The sequence below is a fragment of the Lepidochelys olivacea genome (assembly GCF_965140295.1).
Source record: "Lepidochelys olivacea isolate rLepOli2 genome assembly, chromosome: 2".
Taxonomy (NCBI): Eukaryota; Metazoa; Chordata; order Testudines; family Cheloniidae; genus Lepidochelys; species Lepidochelys olivacea.
This window is the reverse complement of record NC_140412.1, coordinates 1,620,177-1,643,020: the sequence shown is the minus strand read 5'-3', so window position 1 is coordinate 1,643,020 and position 22,844 is coordinate 1,620,177. Positions and strand designations below refer to the sequence as shown.

General features: G+C 56.2%; 1 protein-coding gene across 1 annotated transcript in view; it reads left to right on the top strand.

Annotated features, from left to right (window-relative positions):
• Window positions 1-22,844, top strand: part of OPLAH (5-oxoprolinase, ATP-hydrolysing) — a gene marked incomplete at its 3' end in the record, with an annotated part of 50,466 nt that overhangs the window by 12,475 nt on the left and 15,147 nt on the right. The window contains 8 exon segments of the mRNA XM_084621792.1: window positions 1,290-1,460; window positions 2,024-2,161; window positions 9,178-9,316; window positions 9,857-9,969; window positions 11,053-11,204; window positions 20,903-21,063; window positions 21,203-21,304; window positions 22,404-22,578. Of these exon segments, the coding sequence (XP_084477918.1) occupies window positions 1,290-1,460; window positions 2,024-2,161; window positions 9,178-9,316; window positions 9,857-9,969; window positions 11,053-11,204; window positions 20,903-21,063; window positions 21,203-21,304; window positions 22,404-22,578 (1,151 nt within the window).

Here is a 22,844-nt window from a genome sequence, read left to right as displayed (position 1 = left end):
GGGGGGAGCAGGGCCGGGCGCTGAGCGTGGGAACCTGGGGGGAGCTGGGCTGGGTGCTGGGAGTGGGGGGACGGGGGGAGAAGGGCCGGGCGCTGGGAATGGGGGGAGCTGGGCTGGGCACTGAGCGGGGGAATCTGGGGGGAGCAGGGCCGGGCGCTGGGAGTGGGGAGACGGGGGGAGCTGGGCCGGGCACTGAGCGGGGGAACCTGGGGGGAGCTGGGCCGGGTGCTGGGAGTGGGGGGAGCAGGGCTGGGCGCTGGGGTAGGGGAAGCTGGTATGGGCGCTGGGAGTGGGGGGACAGGGGGAGCTGGGCCGGGCGCTGGGAGTGGGGTGACAGGGGGAGCTGGGACGGGTGCTGGGAGTGGGGGGACGGGGGGAGAAGGGCCGGGCGCTGGGAGTGGGGGGAGCAGGGCTGGGCGCTGGGAGTGGGGTGACAGGGGGAGCTGGGCCGGGCGCTGGGAGTGGGGGGACAGGGGGAGCAGGGCCGGGCGCTGGGAGTGGGGGGACAGGGGGAGCTGGGCCGGGCGCTGGGAATGGGGGGATGGGGGGAGCTGGGCCGGGCACTGAGCGGGGGAATCTGGGGGGAACTGGGCCGGGTTTTGGGAGTGGGGGGAGCAGGGCTGGGCGCTGGGGGTAGGGGAAGCTGGGCCGGGCGCTGGGAGTGGGGGGACGGGGGGAGCAGGGCCGGGCGCTGGGAGTGGGGAGACGGGGGGAGCTGGGCCGGGCACTGAGCGTGGGAACCTGGGGGGAGCTGGGACGGGTGCTGGGAGTGGGGGGACGGGGGGAGAAGGGCCGGGCGCTGGGAATAGGGGGATGGGGGGAGCTGGGCTGGGCACTGAGCGGGGGAACCTGGGGGGAGCTGGGCTGGGCGCTGGGGGTAGGGGAAGCTGGGCCGGGCGCTGGGAGTGGGGAGACGGGGGGAGCTGGGCCGGGCGCTGGGAGTGGGGGGACGGGGGGAGCAGGGCCGGGCGCTGGGAGTGGGGGGAGCAGGGCTGGGCGCTGGGGGTAGGGGGAGCAGGGCCGGGCGCTGGGAGTGGGGAGACGGGGGGAGCAGGGCCGGGCGCTGGGAGTGGGGAGACGGGGGGAGCTGGGCCGGGCACTGAGCGTGGGAACCTGGGGGGAGCTGGTATGGGTGCTGGGAGTGGGGGGACTGGGGGGAGCCTGTGGTTCCTGCGTAGCTGGACCCGCGCCCTGGGACTGGCCAGGGGCCGCTCTGCCCGGCTCAGGGTGCCCCCCGCCGCGTTGCCCTGAGGACCGAGCTGGAGCCCTCACTCCGGGTCTCCTTGCAGGCACAGCGGGATCCTGTCGGCCTACGGCCTGGCCCTGGCGGACGTGGTGCACGAGGCCCAGGAGCCCTGCTCCCTGCGCTACGGGCCCCAGGCCTATGCCCAGCTGGACGAGCGCCTGGCGGCGCTGGAGACCGAGTGTGTGCGGGCCCTGCAGGCCCAGGGCTTCCCCAGGTACCCGCCCCACTGGCCCAGGGCTGCCCACCGGGGTCTGGAGCTGGGGTGCTGCCGGCTGGACGCCCCGAGGAGAAAGCACTGGGTGCTGCAGGGATCAGGAGGGGCCCGTCACCCTCTGCCCCGGGGTTTGCATCAGCACCTCCCACTGCTTTCTCCGGGCGGGCAGGTGCGGGCTCTCAGGTGGGGGGCGGGCTCTTGGGGGGTGGGCAGATGGGCTCTCTAGCACTCAGCAGGCAGGCGGGCTTTCAGGGGGGCGGGCTCTCGGGGGGCGGGGGAGCTTTCAGGAGGGCGGGCGGGCTCTCTGGCAGGGGGGCGGGCTCTCGGGGGGGCGGGGGAGCTTTCAGGGGGGCGGGCGGGGCTCTCTGGCGGGGGGGCGGGCTCTCGGGGGGCGGGGGAGCTTTCAGGGGGGCGGGCGGGGCTCTCTGGCGGGGGGACGGGCTCTCGGGGGGCGGGGGAGCTTTCAGGGGGGCGGGTGGGCTCTCTAACATGCAGCAGGCGGGTGGGCTCTCTGTCTAGAACCCCCCCACCCCCCCGCAGCTAACCGCTCCCTCCCCACCCAGGTCTCAGATCCGCACGGAGCCCTTCCTGAACCTGCGCTATGAGCGCACAGACTGTGCCCTCATGTGCTCGGCCAAGGGGCACCCGGCCACGTCCGATTCCTGCCGGGCCGGGGACTTCCGCGCCGCCTTCTCCAGCAGGTGGGTGTCCCTTGCCCCACGCAGGGGCCTGGGCCTCTCCTTCCCCCGGCAGCATTGGGGCTGCGGCTGCCATCCCTTCGGGCAGGGGTCTGCCTAGGCCCTGGGGGGAGGAGTTGCTGCCCTGTGCTTCTCCCAGAACGACTGATGTGCACCGTGGCACGATCCTGAGGGCCCTGGGCTTAATCACAGAATCCTAGAAGATCAGGGTTGGAAGGGACCTCAGGAGGTCATCTAGTCCAACCCCCTGCTCAAAGCAGGACCAATCCCCAACGAAACCATCCCAACCAGGGCTTTGTCAAGCCTGACCTTAAAAACCTCTAAGGATGCAGATTCCACCACCTCCCTAGGGAACCCATTCCAGTGCTTCACCACCCTCCTAGTGAAATAGTTTTTCCTAATATCCAACCTTGACCTCCCCACTGCAACTTGAGACCATTACTCCTTGTCCTGTCCTCTTCTACCACTGAGAATAGGCTAGAGCCATCCTCTTTGGAACCCCCTTTCAGGTAATTGAAAGCAGCTATCAAATCCCCCCTCATTCTTCTCTTCCGCAGACTAAACAATCCCATTTCCCTCAGCCTCTCCTCATAAGTCATGTGTTCCAGTCCCCTAATCATTTTTGTTGCCCTTCGCTGGACTCTCCCCAATTTTTCCACATCCTTCTTGTAGTGTGGGGCCCAAAACTGGACACAGTACACCAGATGAGGCCTCACCAGTGTCAAATAGAAGGGAACGATCACGTCCCTCGATCTGCTGGCAATGCCCCTACTTATACATCCCAAAATGCCATTGGCCTTCTTGGCAACAAGGGCACACTGTTAACTCCTATCCAGCTTCTCGTCCACTGTCACCCCTAGGTCCTTTTCTGCAGAACTGCTGCCGAGCCATTCGGTCCCTAGTCTGTAGCGGTGCATGGGATTCTTCCGTCCTAAGTGCAGGTCTCTGCCCTTGTCCTTGTTGAACCTCATCAGATTTCTTTTGGCCCAATCCTCCAATTTGTCTAGGTCCCTCTGTATCCTATCCCTCCCCTCCAGCATATCTACCTCTCCTCCCAGTTTAGTGTCATCTGCAAACTTGCTGAGGGTGCAATCCACGCCATCCTCCAGATCATTAATGAAGATATTGAACAAAACCGGCCCCAGGACCGACCCTTGGGGCACTCCACTTGATACCGGCTGCCAACTAGACGTGGAGCCATTGATCACTACCCGTTGAGCCCGATGATCTAGCCAACTTTCTATCCACCTTATAGTCCATTCATCCAGCCCATACTTCTTTAACTTACTGGCAAGAATACTGTGGGAGACCGTGTCAAAAGCTTTGCTAAAGTCAAGGAACAACACGTCCACTGCTTTCCCCTCATCCACAGAGCCAGTTATCTCGTCATAGAAGGCAATTAGATTAGTCAGGCATGAATTGCCCTTGGTGAATCCATGCTGACTGTTCCTGATCACTTTCCTCTCGTGTAAGTGCTTCAGAATTGATTCCTAGAGGACCTGCTCCATGATTTTTCCAGGGACTGAGGTGAGGCTGACTGGCCTGTAGTTCCCAGGATCCTCCTCCTTCCCTTTTTTAAAGATTGGCACTACATTAGCCTTTTTCCAGTCATCCGGGACTTCCCCGGTTCGCCACGAGTTTTCAAAGATAATGGCCAATGGCTCTGCAATCACAGCCGCCAACTCCTTTAGCACCCTCGGTTGCAGCGCATCTGGCCCCATGGACTTGTGCTCGTCCAGCTTTTCTAAATAGTCCCGAACCACTTCTTTCTCCACAGTGGGCTGGTCACCTCCTCCCCATGCTGTGCTGCCCAGTGCAGCAGTCTGGGAGCTGACCTTGTTCGTGAAGACAGAGGCAAAAAAAGCATTCGCAAAAAGAAAAGGAGGACTTGTGGCACCTTAGAGACTAACCAATTTATTTGAGCATGAGCTTTCGTGAGCTACAGCTCACTTCATCAGATGCATACCGTGGAAACTGCAGCAGGCTTTATATACACACAGAGATCATGAAACAATACCTCCTCCCACCCCACTGTACTGCTGGTAATAGCTTATCTAAAGTGATCATCAGGGTGGGCCATTTCCAGCACAAATCCAGGTTTTCTCACCCTCCACCCCCCTACACAAATTCACTGTCCTGCTGGTGATAGCCCATCCAAAGTGACAACTCTTTACACAATGTGCATGATAATCAAGTTGGGCTATTTCCTGCACAAATCCAGGTTTTCTCACATCCGCCCCACCCCCATACACACACAAACTCACTCTCCTGCTGGTAATAGCTCATCCAAACTGACCACTCTCCAAGTTTAAATCCAAGTTAAACCAGAACATCGGGGCGGGGGGGTAGGAAAAAACAAGAGGAAATAGGCTACCTTGCAAAATGACTTAGCCACTCCCAGTCTCTATTTAAGCCTAAATTAATAGTATCCAATTTGCAAATGAATTCCAATTCAGCAGTTTCTCGCTGGAGTCTGGATTTGAAGTTTTTTTGTTTTAAGATAGCGACCTTCATGTCTGTGATTGCGTGACCAGAGAGATTGAAGTGTTCTCCGACTGGTTTATGAATGTTATAATTCTTGACATCTGATTTGTGTCCATTTATTCTTTTACGTAGAGACTGTCCAGTATGACCAATGTACATGGCAGAGGGGCATTGCTGGCACATGATGGCATATATCACATTGGTGGATGTGCAGGTGAACGAGCCTCTGATAGTGTGGCTGATGTTATTAGGCCCTGTGATGGTGTCCCCTGAATAGATATGTGGGCACAATTGGCAACGGGCTTTGTTGCAAGGATAAGTTCCTGGGTTAGTGGTTCTGTTGTGTGGTATGTGGTTGTTGTTGAGTATTTGCTTCAGGTTGCGGGGCTGTCTGTAGGCAAGGACTGGCCTGTCTCCCAAGATTTGTGAGAGTGTTGGGTCATCCTTTAGGATAGGTTGTAGATCCTTAATAATGCGTTGGAGGGGTTTTAGTTGGGGGCTGAAGGTGACGGCTAGTGGCGTTCTGTTATTTTCTTTGTTAGGCCTGTCCTGTAGTAGGTAACTTCTGGGAACTCTTCTGGCTCTATCAATCTGTTTCTTTACTTCTGCAGGTGGGTATTGTAGTTGTAAGAAAGCTTGACAGAGATCTTGTAGGTGTTTGTCTCTGTCTGAGGGGTTGGAGCAAATGCGGTTGTATCGCAGAGCTTGGCTGTAGACGATGGATCGTGTGGTGTGGTCAGGGTGAAAGCTGGAGGCATGCAGGTAGGAATAGCGGTCAGTAGGTTTCCGGTATAGGGTGGTGTTTATGTGACCATTGTTTATTAGCACTGTAGTATCCAGGAAGTGGATCTCTTGTGTGGACTGGACCAGGCTGAGGTTGGTGGTGGGATGGAAATTGTTGAAATCATGGTGGAATTCCTCAAGGGCTTCTTTTCCATGGGTCCAGATGATGAAGATGTCATCAATATAGCGCAAGTAGAGTAGGGGCTTTAGGGGACGAGAGCTGAGGAAGCGTTGTTCTAAATCAGCCATAAAAATGTTGGCATACTGTGGGGCCCTGCGGGTACCCATAGCAGTGCCACTGATCTGAAGGTATACATTGTCCCCAAATGTGAAATAGTTATGGGTAAGGACAAAGTCACAAAGTTCAGCCACCAGGTTAGTCGTGACATTATCGGGGATAGTGTTCTTGACGGCTTGTAGTCCATCTTTGTGTGGAATGTTGGTGTAGAGGGCTTCTACATCCATAGTGGCCAGGATGGTGTTATCAGGAAGATCACCGATGGATTGTAGTTTCCTCAGGAAGTCAGTGGTGTCTCGAAGGTAGCTGGGAGTGCTGGTAGCATAGGGCCTGAGGAGGGAGTCTCCATAGCCAGACAATGCTGCTGTCAGGGTGCCAATGCCTGAGATGATGGGACGTCCAGGATATCCAGGTTTATGGATCTTGGGTAGCAGATAGAATATCCCAGGTCGGAGTTCCAGGGGTGTGTCTGTGCGGATTTGATCTTGTGCTTTTTCAGGAAGTTTCTTGAGCAAATGCTGTAGTTTCTTTTGGTAACCCTCAGTGGGATCAGAGGGTAATGGCTTGTAGAAACTTGTGTTGGAGAGCTGCCGAGCAGCCTCTTGTTCATATTCCGACCTATTCATGATGACAACAGCACCTCCTTTGTCAGCCTTTTTGATTATGATGTCAGAGTTGTTTCTGAGGCTGTGGATGGCATTGCGTTCCGCATGGCTGAGGTTATGGGGCAAGTGATGCTGCTTTTCCACAATTTCAGCCCGTGCACGTCGGCGGAAGCAGTCTATGTAGAAGTCCAGTCTGCTGTTTCGACCTTCAGGAGGAGTCCACCTAGAATCCCTCTTTCTGTAGTGTTGGTAGGGAGACCTCTGTGGATTAGTATGCTGTTCAGAGGTATTTTGGAAATATTCCTTGAGTCGGAGACGTCGAAAATAGGGATTCTAGGTCACCACCGAACTGTATCATGTTCGTGGGGGTGGAGGGGCAGAAGGAGAGGCCCCGAGATAGAATAGCTGCTTCTGCTGGGCTGAGAGTATAGTTGGATAGGTTAACAATATTGCTAGGTGGGTTGAGGGAACCATTGCTGTGGCCCCTTGTAGCATGTAGTAGTTTAGAAAGTTTAGTGTCCTTTTTCTTTTGTAGAGAAGCAAAGTGTGCGTTGTAAATGGCTTGTCTAGTTTTAGTAAAGTCCAACCACGAGGAAGTTTGTGTGGAAGGTTGGTTTTTATGAGAGTATCCAGTTTTGAGAGCTCATTCTTAATCTTTCCCTGTTTGCAGTAGAGGATGTTGATCAGGTGATTCCACAGTTTCTTTGAGAGCGTGCGGCACAAGCTGTCAGCATAGTCTGTGTGGTATGTCGATTGTAATGGATTTTTTACCTTCAGTCCTTTTGGTATGATGTCCATCTGTTTGCATTTGGAAAGGAAGATGATGTCTGTCTGTATCTGTACAAGTTTTTTCATGCAGTTGATAGATTTCCACTCCATACGGCTAAATGCAGTGCCTTGCAACATTCGCTTTTTCCACATCCTCTGTCACTAGGTTGCCTCCGCCATTCAGTGAGGGGCCCACACTTTCCTTGACTTTCTTCTTGTACCTGAAGAAACCCTTCTTGTTACTCTCAACATCTCTTGCTAGCTGCAACTCCAGGTGTGATTTGGCCCTCCTGATTTCACTCCTGCAAGCCTGAGCAATATTTTTATACTCTTCCCTGGTCATTTGCCCAATCTTCCACTTCTTGTAAGCTTCTTTTTTGTGTTCAAGATCAGCAAGGATTTCACTGTTAAGCCAAGCTGGTCGCCTGCCATATTTACTATTCTTTCTCCACATAGGAATGGTTTGTTTCTGCAACCTCAATAAGGATTCTTTAAAATATAGCCAGCTCTCCTGGGATGATTTCGCTGGGGATTGAATCATAGAATCATAGAATATCAGGGTTGGAAGGGACCTCAGGAGGTCATCTAGTCCAACCCCCTGCTCAAAAGCAGGACCCATCCCCAATTAAATCATCCCAGCCAGGGCTTTGTCAAGCCTGATCTTAAAAACTTCTAAGGAAGGAGATTCCACCACCTCCCTAGGCAACGGATTCCAGTGTTTCACCACCCTCCTAGTGAAAAAGTTTTTCCTAATATCCAACCTAAACCTCCCCCACTGCAACTTGAGACCATTACTCCTTGTTCTGTCCTCTTCCACCACTGAGAATAGTCTAGAACCATCTTCTCTGGAACCACCTTTCAGGTAGTTGAAAGCAGCTATCAAATCCCCCCTCATTCTTCTTTTCCGCAGACTAAACAATCCCAGTTCCCTCAGCCTCTCCTCATAAGTCATGTGTTCCAGACCCCTAATAATTTTTGTTGCCCTTCGCTGGACTCTTTCCAATTTATCCACATCCTTCTTGTAGTGTGGGGCCCAAAACTGGACACCTCACCAATGTTGAATAGAGGGGGACGATCACGTCCCTCGATCTGCTCGCTATGCCTCTACTTATACATCCCAAAATGCCATTGGCCTTCTTGGCAACAAGGGCACACTGCTGACTCATATCCAGCTTCTTGCCACTGTCACCCCTAGGTCCTTTTCCGCAGAACTGCTGCTGAGCCATTCGGTCCCTAGTCTGTAGCTGTGCATTGGGTTCTTCTGTCCTAAGTGCAGGACCCTGCACTTATCCTTATTGAACCTCATCAGATTTCTTTTGGCCCAATCCTCCAATTTGTCTAGGTCCCTCTGTATCCTATCCCTGCCCTCCAGTATATCTACCACTCCTCCCAGTTTAATATCATCCGCAAATTTGCTGAGAGTGCAATCCACACCATCCTCCAGATCATTTATGAAGATATTGAACAAAACCAGCCCCAGGACTGACCCCTGGGGCACTCCACTTGACACCGGCTGCCAACTAGACATGGAGCCATTGATCACTACCCGTTGAGCCCGACAATCTAGGCAACTTTCTACCCACCTTATAGTGCATTCATCCAGCCCATACTTCTTTAACTTGCTGACAAGAATACTGTGGGAGACCGTGTCAAAAGCTTTGCTAAAGTCAAGATACAATACATCCATTGGTCCTGCTTTGAGCAGGGGGTTGGACTAGATGACCTCCTGAGGTCCCTTCCAACCCTGATATTCTATGATTCTATGTATGACTCCTTTCCCACTCATGTTATTCTCCCAAGGGATCCTGCACATCAGTTCCCTGAGGGAGTCAAAGTCTGCTTTTCTGAAGTCCAGGGTCTGTATTCTGCTGCTCTCCTTTCTTCCCTGTGTCAGGATCCTGAACTCGACCATCTCATGGTCACTGGGCACCTGAGGGTTAGTGGGCAGCAACTACCCAGGGCTCGCTGGAGACTTGCCTTGTGTCTGCCAGGCCACTGCCCCTGCCCCACCTGTGGCCCAGAGGAGCCCTGCCTTGCAAGGGGTGCAGCGGGGCTTGTTCTCAGCCACGTGCCGGGCTGATGGGCATCTCTGCAGCCCCGGTGCAGCGTGTGTCTGGGGTAACGGCTGCCTGGCCCTGCAGGTACCTGAAAGAGTTTGGCTTCACCATCCCCGGGCGCCCTGTGGTGGTGGATGATGTGCGGGTGCGAGGCACTGGGAGCACCGGGATTGGTCAGGACGAGCCAGTCGCGGCCAGCGGCAGACCTGCCCGTGTGGAGACGGTGAGACTGAGGGAGCAGCGCTCTCCCGCCCCGCCGTGAGCGCCCCCCACCCTGGGGCAGTGGAGAGGGGGTCGCTCCCTCCCTGCCTAGGGGCAGGTGGGCTCTGGGATGCGGCAGCACCTCTCCCAGGGCAAACCCACAAGCCCCTGCCTGTCAGTGATCTGCTGGTCCTCCCGCATGCCCTGCCTCGGAGCAGATCCTGGGGGCTCAGCTCTTCCCAGAGAGGGGGCGGCACAATGGGCACCTCTCCTGCGCACCACAGGCCCGCGGGGCGCTGAGTGCAGGGAGGGCAGGCTGCCTGGGGCCCAGGCGTGCTCTGAATGCGCTGAGCCATGGCCTGTGGGTCCAGATGGCTCCTCTGGGGCAGGGCAGGATCAGTGCCTGGCCCATGGCCCCACAATCTGAACTGCTGAGACAATGGCTCCAGCTATGCCAGGGGGCGGCGGAGGGGGTTCCCTGTTAAGTGATGCACAGCAGGGCGGGGTTGGGGGAACCTGGGCCCAGGCACTCTCAGGGCATCCCCTTTTTCTCCCTGGCCAGGTGACCCGCTGCTATTTCACCGATGGCTACCTGGACACCTGCGTGTACCTGCTGGAGGATCTGTCCTGGGACCACTCCATCCCCGGCCCCAGCATCATCATTGATAAGAACAGGTAGGAGGAGGGGTAGATGGAGCCCGGACATATGAGTTCTATTCCCATCACTGCGGGGAGAGCCTGGGCCAATGGTGAAAGGAGGACGCTGGGCATCAGGATGCCTGGGTGCTGTGCCCAGTGTCGACAGGGGAGAGCTGGGCCGGGCTGAGAGGGGTGGTCAGCGCTCCTGGGTGCTGTGCCCGGTGTTGAGAGGGTAGAGCTGGGCCGGGCTGAGATGGGTGGTCAGCGCTCCTGGGTGCTGTGCCCAGAGTTGACAGGGTAGAGCCGGGCCGGGCTGAGATGGGTGGTCAGTGCTCCTGGGTGCTGTGCCCGGTATCGACAGGGTAGAGCTGGGCCGAGCTGAGATGGGTGGTCAGCACTCCTGGGTGCTGTGCACAGAGTTGACAGGGTAGAGCCGGGCCGGGCTGAGATGGGTGGTCAGTGCTCCTGGGTGCTGTGCCCGGTATCGACAGGGTAGAGCTGGGCCGAGCTGAGATGGGTGGTCAGCGCTCCTGGGTGCTGTGCCCGGTGTTGAGAGGGTAGAGCTGGGCCGGGCTGAGATGGGTGGTCAGCGCTCCTGGGTGCTGTGCCCAGAGTTGACAGGGTAGAGCCGGGCCGGGCTGAGATGGGTGGTCAGTGCTCCTGGGTGCTGTGCCCGGTATCGACAGGGTAGAGCTGGGCCGAGCTGAAATGGGTGGTCAGTGCTCCTGGGTGCTGTGCCCGGTGTCGAGAGGGTAGAGCTGGGCCGGGCTGAGATGGGTGGTCAGTGCTCCTGGGTGCTGTGCCCGGTGTCGAGAGGGGAGAGCTGGGCTGGGCTGAGATCGATGGTCAGCGCTCCTGGGTGCTGTGCCCGGTGTCGAGAGGGTAGAGCCGGTCCGGGCTGAGATCGATGGTCAGCGCTTCTGGGTGCTGTGCCCGGCCCAGCCTCTGACTTGCTCTGTGGCTGGGGAAGTCTCTGTCCCTCCTGCATGAGAGGCTCTGCAGTGCGGTTCAGGGAGTTCTGGACAGTGGGTGGTGATGGACGTCCTGGGGGGCGATGGGAAGTGCTGCCCTGGGGAACCCTCCCCAGGGCATGTGCAGTAACACAGCCTCATTCCTCAGCACCATCCTCATTGAGCCGGGCTGCACGGCCTCCATCACCCGCCATGGGGACATCAGCATTGCCGTGGGCTCCGAGAAGCAGGGCCCCATCAGCACCCAGCTCGACACCATCCAGCTCTCCATCTTCTCCCACCGCTTCCTGGGCATTGCAGGTGAGGCTGCGGCACCAGGCCAGCTCCCAGGCCCTGTCTCCACGTGTGTCGTCCAGGAACTTCTCTCATTCTTTTCTGAACCACGTTATAGTCTTGGCCTTCACAACATCCTCTGGCAAGGAGTGCCACAGGTTGACTGTGTGTTGTGTGAAGAAATCTTTCCTTTGGTTTGTGTTAAACCTGCTGCCTGTTAATGGTTGGTTTAGAAACAACAAATCCTGCATCTCGGCAGAGGGTTAGACTAGGTGGCCCTTGCAGTCCCTTCTAACCCTGTGGGTCTATGATTCTAGTTTCATTGGGTGACCCCTGGTTCTTGTGTTATGTGAAGGGGTAAATGACACTTCTCTATTCACGTTCTCCACACCAGTCATGATTTTTAGGCCTCTATCTTATCCTCCCTTAGTCGTCTCTTTTCTCAGATGAAAAGTCCCAGTCTTATTAATCTCTCCTCATATGTATGTTTTCCAGTTGTAATGTTTCTTTTTTGAGATAGGGCGACCAGATCTGGAAATGGTATTCAAAGTGTGGGAGTACCATGGCTTTATAGAGAGGCATTAGGATATTTTCTGTCTTCGTATTTATCCCTTTCCCAGTGATTCCCAACAATGTTCGCTTTTTTGACGGCTGCTGCACATTGAGTGAATCTTTTCAGGGAACTCTCCACAGTGACTCCAAGCTCTCTTTCCTGAATGGTAACAGCTGATTTAGACCCCATCAATTTGTATGTAGAGTTGGGATGATGTTTTCCAATGTGCATTACTTTGCATTTATCACCATTGAATTTCACCTGCCATTCTGTTGCCCATGTTAGGGCTTCCTCTCGTCCTCCCTTGGTTCTTGTCACCCAGACAGAAAGCAGAAGGCCAGAGTCCGACGTGCAGGCAATGTGATGGTTATTGGGGTTACCAAGCAAGCATAATCCGCACTCTGTACACCAGCAGAGCTGTTCCCTGTCCCCCTCCTCTTTATTAACAGGGCAGTTATACCTGTAGAGCACGCCTGGCACCACCCTTTACAGTTTATGGTCCTGTTCCATTTTGGAGGGTTGTGAGTCTGGGGGCTTCCGTGCCACCTCTTTTGTACCTCTTTTGAGGGAAGGGTAGGGAGTGAGGCCAGGCTTTTCTTTGGCTTTTAGTGTTTCTTATGCCTCCCCCTCATCTCCCTTTGCCCCTCCTCACTGGTTCCTTGGCCTTGGCTTGCGGGAGGAGCTGTACACCGTACGCAGCCACAGATAAAAAACCCGGAATTCTGTCTCAGCCTAAATACTGCATTGCATCACTAGCAGCCACTCGCCCCCGTTTGGGAGATCCCTTTGCACCTGTGAGGAGGCGGGTCCCAGCGGGACCCGCCTGAGAGTGTCCGTTCAGGACAAACTGCTTCAAGCAGGGCAGTCACGGCCTCAGGCTGGGGTTCCCGTGCACACCAAGGCAAACCAAACCAGCCAGCCAGAGAGGACTTTGGTCTCACCCCACTGGCTAACCACAAGTCACACAAGCAATTCCCTTAGAGGAGGGGTCGGCAGCCTTTCAGAAGCGGTGAGCCGAGTCTTCATCGATTCACTTTCATTTAAGGTTTCGCCTGCCAGTCATACATTTTAACGTTTTTAGAGGGTCTCTCTCTATAGGTCTATATATTATAGAACTAAACTATTGTCGTATGTAAAGTAAACAAGGGTTTCAAAATGTTTAAGAAGCTTCATTTAAAATTAAATTAAAATGCTGATCTTACACCGCTGGCCCGCTCAGCACACTGCCAGCCTGGGCTTCCGTTCACCTAGGCCGGCAGCAGGCTGAGCGGGGCCTGGGCTGGGACCCCGGCTGGCAAGGGGCCGGCAGCCAGGACCCCAGACCGGCAGCGGGCTGAGCGGGGCCTGGGCTGGGACCCCAGCTGGCAAGGGGCCGGCAGCCAGGACCCCAGACCGGCAGCGGGCTGAGCGGGGCCTGGGCTGGGACCCCGGCTGGCAAGGGGCCGGCAGCCAGGACCCCAGACCGGCAGCGGGCTGAGCGGGGCCTGGGCTGGGACCCCGGCTGGCAAGGGGCCGGCAGCCAGGACCCCAGACCGGCAGCGGGCTGAGCGGGGCCTGGGCTGGGACCCCGGCTGGCAAGGGGCCGGCAGCCAGGACCCCAGACCGGCAGCGGGCTGAGCGGGGCCTGGGCTGGGACCCCGGCTGGCAAGGGGCCGGCAGCCAGGACCCCAGACCGGCAGCGGGCTGAGCGGGGCCTGGGCTGGGACCCCGGCTGGCAAGGGGCCGGCAGCCAGGACCCCAGACCGGCAGCGGGCTGAGCGGAGCCTGGGCTGGGACCCCGGCTGGCAAGGGGCCGGCAGCCAGGACCCCAGACCGGCAGCGGGCTGAGCGGGGCCTGGGCTGGGACCCCGGCTGGCAAGGGGCCGGCAGCCAGGACCCCAGACTGGCAGGGCTGAGCAGGGCCTGGGCTGGGACCCCGGCTGGCAAGGGGCCGGCAGCCAGGACCCCAGACTGGCAGCGGGCTGAGCGGGGCCAGTGGCCAGGACCCCAGACCAGCAGTGCACTGAGCGGCTCAGCCCGCTGCCACTCAGCCCGCTGCCGGTCTGGGGTTCTGTCCGCCGGCTCCTGTCAGCCAGGGTCCCAGCTGCAGGCCCCGCTCAGCCCGTTGCTGGTCTGGGATCCTGGCCCTGCCCATATAGAGTGGGTACCTACCTTCTCCCTGGTTCTAGCCCATTCTCTTCCTCTCTCTCTGCACAGGGCTGGGGGTGAAGGAGCAGGCTGGGGGTTGAGGTGTAGGGTCTGGCTAGAATGAGGAGGGGGCTCAGGGTTGGGGCAGGAGGTTTGGGTGTGGAGTGCTTACCTGGGCAGCTCCCATTTGGTGCGAGGGGTGCAGGTGGGGAGGTGGGGTGGTGATGCAGGAGCTCCCATTTAGTGCGAGGAGTGGGGGTGGGATGTGCGGGGTGCAAGAGTCAGGACATGGGGTGTGTGGGGGGCTGGGGGTGTGTGAGGAGGGTGCAGGAGTCAGGGCAAGGGGTGTGGGGGAGCTGGGTATGTATGGGGGGTGCTGGAGTCAGGGCTGGGGTTGTGGGGGGGTGCAGGGGTCAGGGCAGAGGGCTGGGTGTTTGTGGGAGAGGTGCAGGGGTCAGGGCAGAGGGCTTGGGGTGTGGGCCGGGGTCGTGGGGGTGCGCCCAGCCCCTTGCCCTGAGCGGCTCACGGCAGGAGGCTGGAAGGGATATGCGGATTCCAACCCCTTCCCCAAGGCCCCGTCCCCACCTCTTCTCCACCTCCTCCCCAGAGCAGTGAGCACAGCTGCAGCTCGGCTTCCCCCCTCCCTCGCAAGGGCCAAGGGCAGTCAGCTGATCGACCGCAGGGAGGGAACAGAGGAGGGGCGGGGGAGAAGAGCGGGCCGGGGCAGGCAGGATTTTTAATGGCTCACTGCTGCCTGCCGGGATCCCGGCCTGGGTTCGGCAGCAGGCTGAGCAGGGCCAGCGGCTGGGACCTGGCAGGCAGGAGCGTGCCATTAAAAATCAGCTCGCATGCCGTCTTTGGCACGCGTGCCATAGGTTGCCGACCCCTGCCTTAGACACTCCAGTTTCCCAGTATCACCACCAGGGCCACTCGTTATGGGGACAGATGGTTATGAAAACCAATACCCCAGTAAGAGAAAAGAGGTTATTTCGATCCCAAAGGACCAAGCCCCAGACCCAGGTCAATATACAAATCAGCTCTTACCCACAAATCACATTGCTGCCGATCCTTTCGAATCTAAAATCTAAAGGTTTATCCAGAAAAGGAAAAGGATAGAGATGAGAGCTAGAATGGGTGAAATGGAATCAATGACAGACAGGAACGGCCAAGTTCTTGGTTCAGGCTTGCAGCAGTGAGGGAATAAACTGCAGGTTCAAATCCAATCTCTGGAGAACATCCCCAGCTGGGATGGGTCCTTCAGTCCTTTGCTTAGAGCTTCAGTCTGTAGGAAAGTCCCTCCAGAGGTAAGAAGCAGGACTGAAGACCAGATGGAGATGAGGCATCAGCCTTTTATAGTCTCCTCCAGGTGTAAGAACCCCTCTTTGTTCTTACCGTGGAAAATTACAGCAAAAATGGAGTTTGGAGTCACATGTCCATGCATGACTCAGTTTTTACAGGTGGCAGCCATTGCCCACATGCTATCCTGAACGTCTCCAGGAAGACTTCTTATGTGGATTGGAGTCTCCCATGGTCTATTGTCAGTTAAGTGTTTCTTGATAGGGCACTTAACTTGCAAATTCCTTTCAAGAAGCTGACCAAATGCTTTACGAAGGCTTCTTGGAAACAAAACACATCAAGATACCAGTACAGAGCTAATATTCATAACTTTAACTGCAAAAATGATGCCTGCATGCAGACAGCATAATCATGATCAGCAAGCCATAACCTTTCCATAGACACCTTATACGGCAACCTTTGTACAATATTGCTGAAAATAGATAACGGTGGTTGCAACAATGATTTATACGGTCCCAGGTTATATCAGTAACGTCACAGTAACTCTTCGCAGACTGCCTGGGACTTAACTATCTTGATTAATTTAGTGTTATCTGCAAACTTTGCCACCTCACTGTTTACCGTTTTTCCAGATCAGTTATGAATATGTTGAACAGCACAGGTCCCGGTATAGATCTTTGGGGGACCCTGATATTTACCTCTCTCTGTGAAAACTGACCTTTTATTTCTACCCTTTGTTTCCTATCTTTTAACAGTTACTGATCCCTGAGAGGACCTTCCCTCTTATCCCATGGCAGCTTTCTTTGCTTAAGAGCCTTTGGTGAGGGACCTTGTCAAAGGCTTTCTCAAAGTCCAAGTATGCTATTGTCACGGAGTCCCTGGGTGATGCTCTGGAACTGCTCCCCATGAAGCCAGTCAGGACTCTGGGGAAGTCTCCTTTCTGTGAGCAGCCTGTTTTCAGGACACACAGCTCACCCAGCTTCCCCCTTCCTGGGTCTGACCTCGGAGCATTCAGCCTCCTCTGCCCCCCCGGGCGCTTCCCACAGCAAGTCCGCTCATGCGGGGCTCCTGGGGATGCCAGAGGGTCCTGCCCCCCAACTCCGCAGTCAGACGTGACTCTCAGCCAACCAGTAAAACAGAAGGTTTATTAGACGACAGGAACATGGTCTAAAACAGAGCTTGCAGGTGCAGAGAACAGGACCCCTCAGCTGGGTCCATTTTGGGGGGGCAGTGAGCCAGACAAGCACGCCTGCACTTCACTCCATGTCACACCCTTATCCCACCACCTAGATACTTAAGAACTGCATAGGGGAAACTGAGGCACGCCCACACTATTCGGAGGAAACATTAAGAACAGTCCCACTTCGTCACAGCTATGTCCACTGGATCCCACTTGTCCACGTGCACAAGTCCATGGGGCCGGACGAGTTGCATCCGAGAGTGCTGAAGGAATTGGCGGCTGTGATTGCAGAGCCACTGGCCATTATCTTTGAAAACTCGTGGCGAACCGGGGAAGTCCCGGATGACTGGAAAAAGGCTAATGTAGTGCCAATCTTTAAAAAAGGGAAGAAGGAAGATCCTGGGAACTACAGGCCAGTCAGCCTCACCTCAGTCCCTGGAAAAATCATGGAGCAGGTCCTCAAAGAATCAATCCTGAAGCACTTGCATGAGAGGAAAGTGATCAGGAACAGCCAGCATGGATTCACCAAGGGAAGGTCATGCCTGACTAATCTAATCGCCTTTTATGATGAGATTACTGGTTCTGTGGATGAAGGGAAAGCAGTGGATGTATTGTTTCTTGACTTTAGCAAAGCTTTTGACACGGTCTCCCATAGTATTCTTGTCAGCAAGTTAAGGAAGTATGGGCTGGATGAATGCACTATAAGGTGGGTAGAAAGCTGGCTAGATTGTCGGGCTCAACGGGTAGTGATCAATGGCTCCATGTCTAGTTGGCAGCCGGTATCAAGTGGAGTGCCCCAAGGGTCGGTCCTGGGGCCGGTTTTATTCAATATCTCCATAAATGATCTGGAGGATGGTGTGGATTGCACTCTCAGCAAATTTGCGGATGATACTAAACTGGGAGGAGTGGTAGATACGCTGGAGGGGAGGGATAGGATACAGAAGGACCTAGACCAATTGGAAGATTGGGCCAAAAGGAATCTGATGAGGTTCAATAAGGATAAGTGCAGGGTCCTGCACTTAGGACGGAAGAACCCAATGCACAGCTACAGACTAGGGACCGAATGGCTAGGCAGCAGTTCTGCGGAAAAGGACCTAGGGGTGACAGTGGACGAGAAGCTGGATATGAGTCAGCAGTGTGCCCTTGTTGCCAAGAAGGCCAATGGCATTTTGGGATGTATAAGTAGGGGCATAGCGAGCAGATCGAGGGACGTGATCGTTCCCCTCTATTCGACATTGGTGAGGCCTCATCTGGAGTACTGTGTCCAGTTTTGGGCCCCACACTTCAAGAAGGATGTGGATAAATTGGAGAGAGTCCAGCGAAGGGCAACAAAAATGATTAGGGGACTGGAACACATGAGTTATGAGGAGAGGCTGAGGGAGCTGGGATTGTTTAGCCTGCAGAAGAGAAGACTGAGGGGGGATTTGATAGCTGCTTTCAACTACCTGAAAGGGGGTTCCAAAGAGGATGGCTCTAGACTGTTCTCAATGGTAGCAGATGACAGAACGAGGAGTAATGGTCTCAAGTTGCAGTGGGGGAGGTTTAGATTGGATATTAGGAAAAACTTTTTCACTAGGAGGGTGGTGAAACACTGGAATGCGTTACCTAGGGAGGTGGTAGAATCTCCTTCCTTAGAGGTTTTTAAGGTCAGGCTTGACAAAGCCCTGGCTGGGATGATTTAACTGGGAATTGGTCCTGCTTTGAGCAGGGGGTTGGACTAGATGACCTTCTGGGGTCCCTTCCAACCCTGATATTCTATGATTCTATGATTCTATGTTTGTTGACCCCTCAAAGAACTCTAGTAGATTGGGGAGGCATGACTTCCCTTTACAAATGCCAGGTTGACTCTTCCCCAGCAAATCGTGTTCATCTGTGTGTCTGATAATTCTGTTCTTTACTATAGTTTCAATCAATTTGACTGGTACTGAAGTCAGGCTCACCGGCCTGTAATTGCTGGGATCACCCCTGGAGCCTTTTTAAAAATTGCGTGTCATATTAGCTACCTTCCAGTCATCTGGTACAGAAGCAGGTTGAAATGAGAGGTTACAGACCACAGTTAGCAGTCCTGCAATTTCACATTTGCATTCCTTCAGAACTCTTGGGTGAATCCCATTTGGTCCTGGTAATTTATTCCTGTTTAGTTTATCAGTTTGTTCCAAAACCTCCTCTTATGACACCTTAATCTGGGACAGTTCCTCAGATTTGTCACCTAAAAAGACTGGCTCAGGTTTGGGAATCTCCCTCACATCCTCAGCTGTGAAGACCGATGCAAAGAATTCATGTAGCTTCTCTGCAATGGCCTTATCCCCCTTGGGTGCTCCTTTGGCACCTCGATCGTCCAGTGGCCCCACTGGTTGTTTGGCAGGTTTCCTGCCTCTCGATATACTTGCTGTTAGTTTTTGTGTCTTCAAATTGTTTTTTGGCCTGCCTAATCATACTTCTGCACATGACTTACCACAGTTTATGTTCCTCTCTATTTTCCTCAGCAGGATTTGACTTCCAATTTTAAAAGCTGTCTTTTTGTCTCTACCCACCTCTTTTGCTCTCTGGTTTAGCCATGGTGGCATTTCTTTGGTCCTCTTACTTCTTTTTGTTTTCTCCTGTGGGGTATACATGTAGTTTGAGCCTCTATTATGGTTTTTGTAAAAAATGTCCATGATGCTTGCAGGCATTTCACTCGTGTGACTGGTTAAAGCACAGTCCGAGTCCCTGCCGGTTAGCCCAGAGCCAGGCTGAGCTGCCGTCAGTTCCATGCTCAGGCTGTCTCTCGCTCAGGCCTGGTCGACACCAGAAAATCAGGTTGGTTTAAAAACGTTAGTGAGGTGTGTGAAAAATCCCTCCCCCCGCATGGCGTAATTAAGACAACCCGTGGAGACAGAGCTAGATCGATGGAAGAATTCTTCTGTCGACCCAGCTGCCGTCTCTCGGGGAGGTGGATTAGCTATGCCAAGCGAAGAACCCCTTCCGGGGGTAGGTGGTGTCTACACTGACGTGCTACAGCAGCATGGCTCGTGCTTTAAGTGTAGACAAGCTCTCAGTCTGATCTCCTTGGGCAGTTCCCAGATGAGAGCCCTGACTCCCTTCAGCAGCCTACTCCCCCCCCCAGGCCTGTGTCCTCCAGCTGGGGGGTCTTTGCTCAGCCTCCCTGCAGAGTGGTGGGGAAACCCCTCTCCCCCTAGGCCATGGGTGCCAGGTATCAATGTCCTGCTGCAGGCTTTTCCATTGTTCACTGCTTTGGGGTCGGCTGGGCTAGTCCTTTCCAGTGACCCCTCCCGGCTCAGGCAGCTGGGCACCATTCCTACCCAGGCCTCAGCCTGCCCTGAGAGCACATGGGAGGTGAGGAGTCACTCCTGGTCCAGGTACCAGCCCACAAGCCAGGAGCTGGGCTGTGACTCCCAGGGCAGGAACATAAGCCCCACGGGAGGAGCAGCAGCTCAGTCTGCTCAGTGTGACTCCAGGGCTTGGAACTCTCTCCTGCCCGGCAGTGACAACAGAGCCCCCCAGACTTCGCCTGCTCCAGCCCTGCTCTTGGGCCCAGGCCCACCCTGTTCCTAGTCCTGCTCCAACCCTGCTCTCACACCAAGCCCAGTCCGATGCCTGAGTCTGGCTCCGGCCACTAGGCCTCCCCAGCCCAATCACCATTTCAGACAAAACAGCCCTTTTCTCCCCTCCCCCATGACGGTTGCCATATAGAGGAAACTGAGCCACATTTAGGCTTCATAAAAATACTACAGAAAATCCCCACTTCCAGTGCTCTCAGCTGGGCCCATCCCACAAGCCAGGGGGACTGGGCAGGGCAGTGCTTGGATGGGAGACTTCCCAGGATGCCAGAAGCTGCTGGGAGCAGCATGTGGGCCCAGTAGGGGACACGGTCCCCTTGCAGTTGGGGCTGACCCCAGTGCAGCGCTAGAGGGTGCTCCGCGGCTGGAAGTGTTGCTAGGGTCTCTGGCCCACGTACCCCAGAGTCGGCGTGTTAACCCCACTGTCCTGGCCCCATTCTAATCAGGTGGAGCTCCTTCTGCCTCTCCAAATTCCCCCTGGGGCTTCAGCTGGAGCACAGACTCTCCTTCACTACCTGTCCCAAGCTGCTGACCAGCCCTGCTGTGTGGCTGTTACCCAGCCGTTCCGTGCCCCACCCCAGAGGCAGCTGCCTTTCACATAGCATCTTTTAAACAAACTGTCGCCCAAGGGCTGCCCCAGTTCAGTCAGGGGGTGTGGGGCACCGAGAGGCATGTTGGACAGGGAGGTGATGTGTTTGTGGCTGAGATTTGGGAGGAGCTGCCGGGTCCATGATACAGAGGCCTAGAGGCACTGGAGCTGTGGTGAAGAAGGCTCTTGCACAGAGAGTGTGTAACGTGCAGACAGGTTGGTGCTGGGGAAGTGGGGGAGAGACGGACCCGTGATGCCAGCTGGAGCCAAGGATGTGGGGGGACTCTGCCTGGTCTGCTGAGCTGCCTAGGTTCTGGGAAGGGGAGTTGCATGGCTGTGGGGGTGCCCTTGGGGCTGGGGGTTCCTATGGAATGGCTCCCTCCTCGGGGTTGGTAGCAGTCGCTTCATCTCGCCCTGCAGAGCAGATGGGCCGGATCCTGCAGAGAACGGCCATCTCCACCAACATCAAGGAGCGGCTTGACTTCTCGTGTGCCCTCTTTGGGCCGGATGGGGGGCTGGTGTCCAACGCTCCCCACATCCCGGTGCACCTGGGGGCCATGCAGGAGACTGTCCAGTTCCAGGTAGGTGCAACCCCGGCACACATCTCTTTGGCATCCCCCTGCGCCCTGGCTCTGCGCTTTGAGGGCTGGGCCTGCGGCTCCCCCAGGGCTGGCCAGCCCCCTGGACGGCCCCTGAGCACCGCTCTCGGTGCCGTTTCAGATCCGGAACCTCGGGGCTGACCTGAACGAGGGCGACGTGATCCTCAGCAACCACCCATGTGCGGGGGGCAGCCACCTCCCAGACCTGACTGTCATCACACCTGTGAGTACCACCGGCAGGGCCCGGGCAAGGGGCAGCTGGTGCCTCTGGGCTGCAGCTCCCCATGTCAGATTGTCACAGAGTCCCCGGGCGATGCTCTGGAACTGCTCCCCATGAAGCCAGGCAGGACTCTGGGGAAGTCTCCTTTCTGGGAGCAGCCTGTCTTCAGGACACACAGCTCACCCGGCTTCCACCTTCCTGGGTCTGACCTTGGAGCATTCAGCATCTTCTGCCCCTCCGTGCGCTTCCCCCAGCAAGTCCACCCAGGTGGGGTCTTGGGGAAGCCAGAGGGTCCTGCCCCCCAACTCTGCAGACATACTTGACTCTCAGCCAACCAGGAAAACAGAAGGTTTATTAGACGACAGGAACATGGTCTAACACAGAGCTTGCAGGTGCAGAGAACGGGACCCCTCAGCTGGGTCCATTTTGGGGGGCCGTGAGCCAGAAAACCGCATCTGCACTTCGCTCCATGTCCCAGCCAGCCCCAAACTGAAACTCCCTCCAGCCCCTCCTCCCCTGGTCTTTGTCCCTTTCCCGGGCCAGGAGATCAACGGATTCCTTTGTTCTCCAACCCTTTAGCTCTCACCTTGCAGGGGGGAAGGGCCCAGGCCATCAGTTGCCAGGAAACAGGGTGTCGGCCATTCTCTGTGTCCAGACCCCTGCACACACCTGCCCTCTAGGGCTCTGCAGTGATCATACACCCCTATCCCACCACCTAGATACTTAAGAACTGCATAGGGGAAACTAAGGCACCCCACATTATTCAGAGGAAACATTAAGAACAGTCCTGCTTCGTCACACAGATCCAGCCAGAAGCCATTCTTTGGGGGGCAGCCCTGGGGCCCCTGTGTGACATGAGTTTATGGGTCTCAGCCCATTCCTGAGCAGGCAGTTGTCCCCACCCCAGAGGTGCCAGCCCCCAGGGCACTGTGGCCTCAGCAGAGAGGGCAGGGGCCAAGCAGGGCTGGCAGGCTGGTGACTCAGGGCAGTGGGTAGGCCAAAGGCAGGGGCAGCGTGTGGGGGTTGCCCCACACCTTGCAATGCCCTGTCCTGAGCCCCTGCAGGGTCCCTGGCTCCGATTCCAGCTGCTCTCCCCTCCCAGGTGTTCTGGCCAGGGATGCCAAGGCCCGTGTTCTTCGTAGCCAGCCGCGGGCATCATGCGGACATTGGGGGCATCACGCCCGGCTCCATGCCCCCTCACTCCAAGGCGCTGCAGGAGGAAGGCGCCGTCTTCGTCTCCTTTAAGCTGGTGAAGGACGGAATCTTCCAGGAGGAGGGTGAGTCTGCGGGGACAGGATGGGGGCTGCATGTATGAGCTGGGGGGAGCAGCTAAGCAGCCTTGGGCTAGATCCACATGCGGATGGGAGACCCCCAAAGGGATCCCTACTCTCTGGCCCCAGAGGAGCCATCCTCCTGACCCTGGCACGAGCTCCCCTTCCGCGCCAGCCGGGCGAGCGGGCTCCGTCTCCGAGCCCTGCGGGGGGGAGGCAGGATTTGTTCACTGGGTGTTTGCCTCCCCCAATGCCCCAGGCTGGGGAGTGGG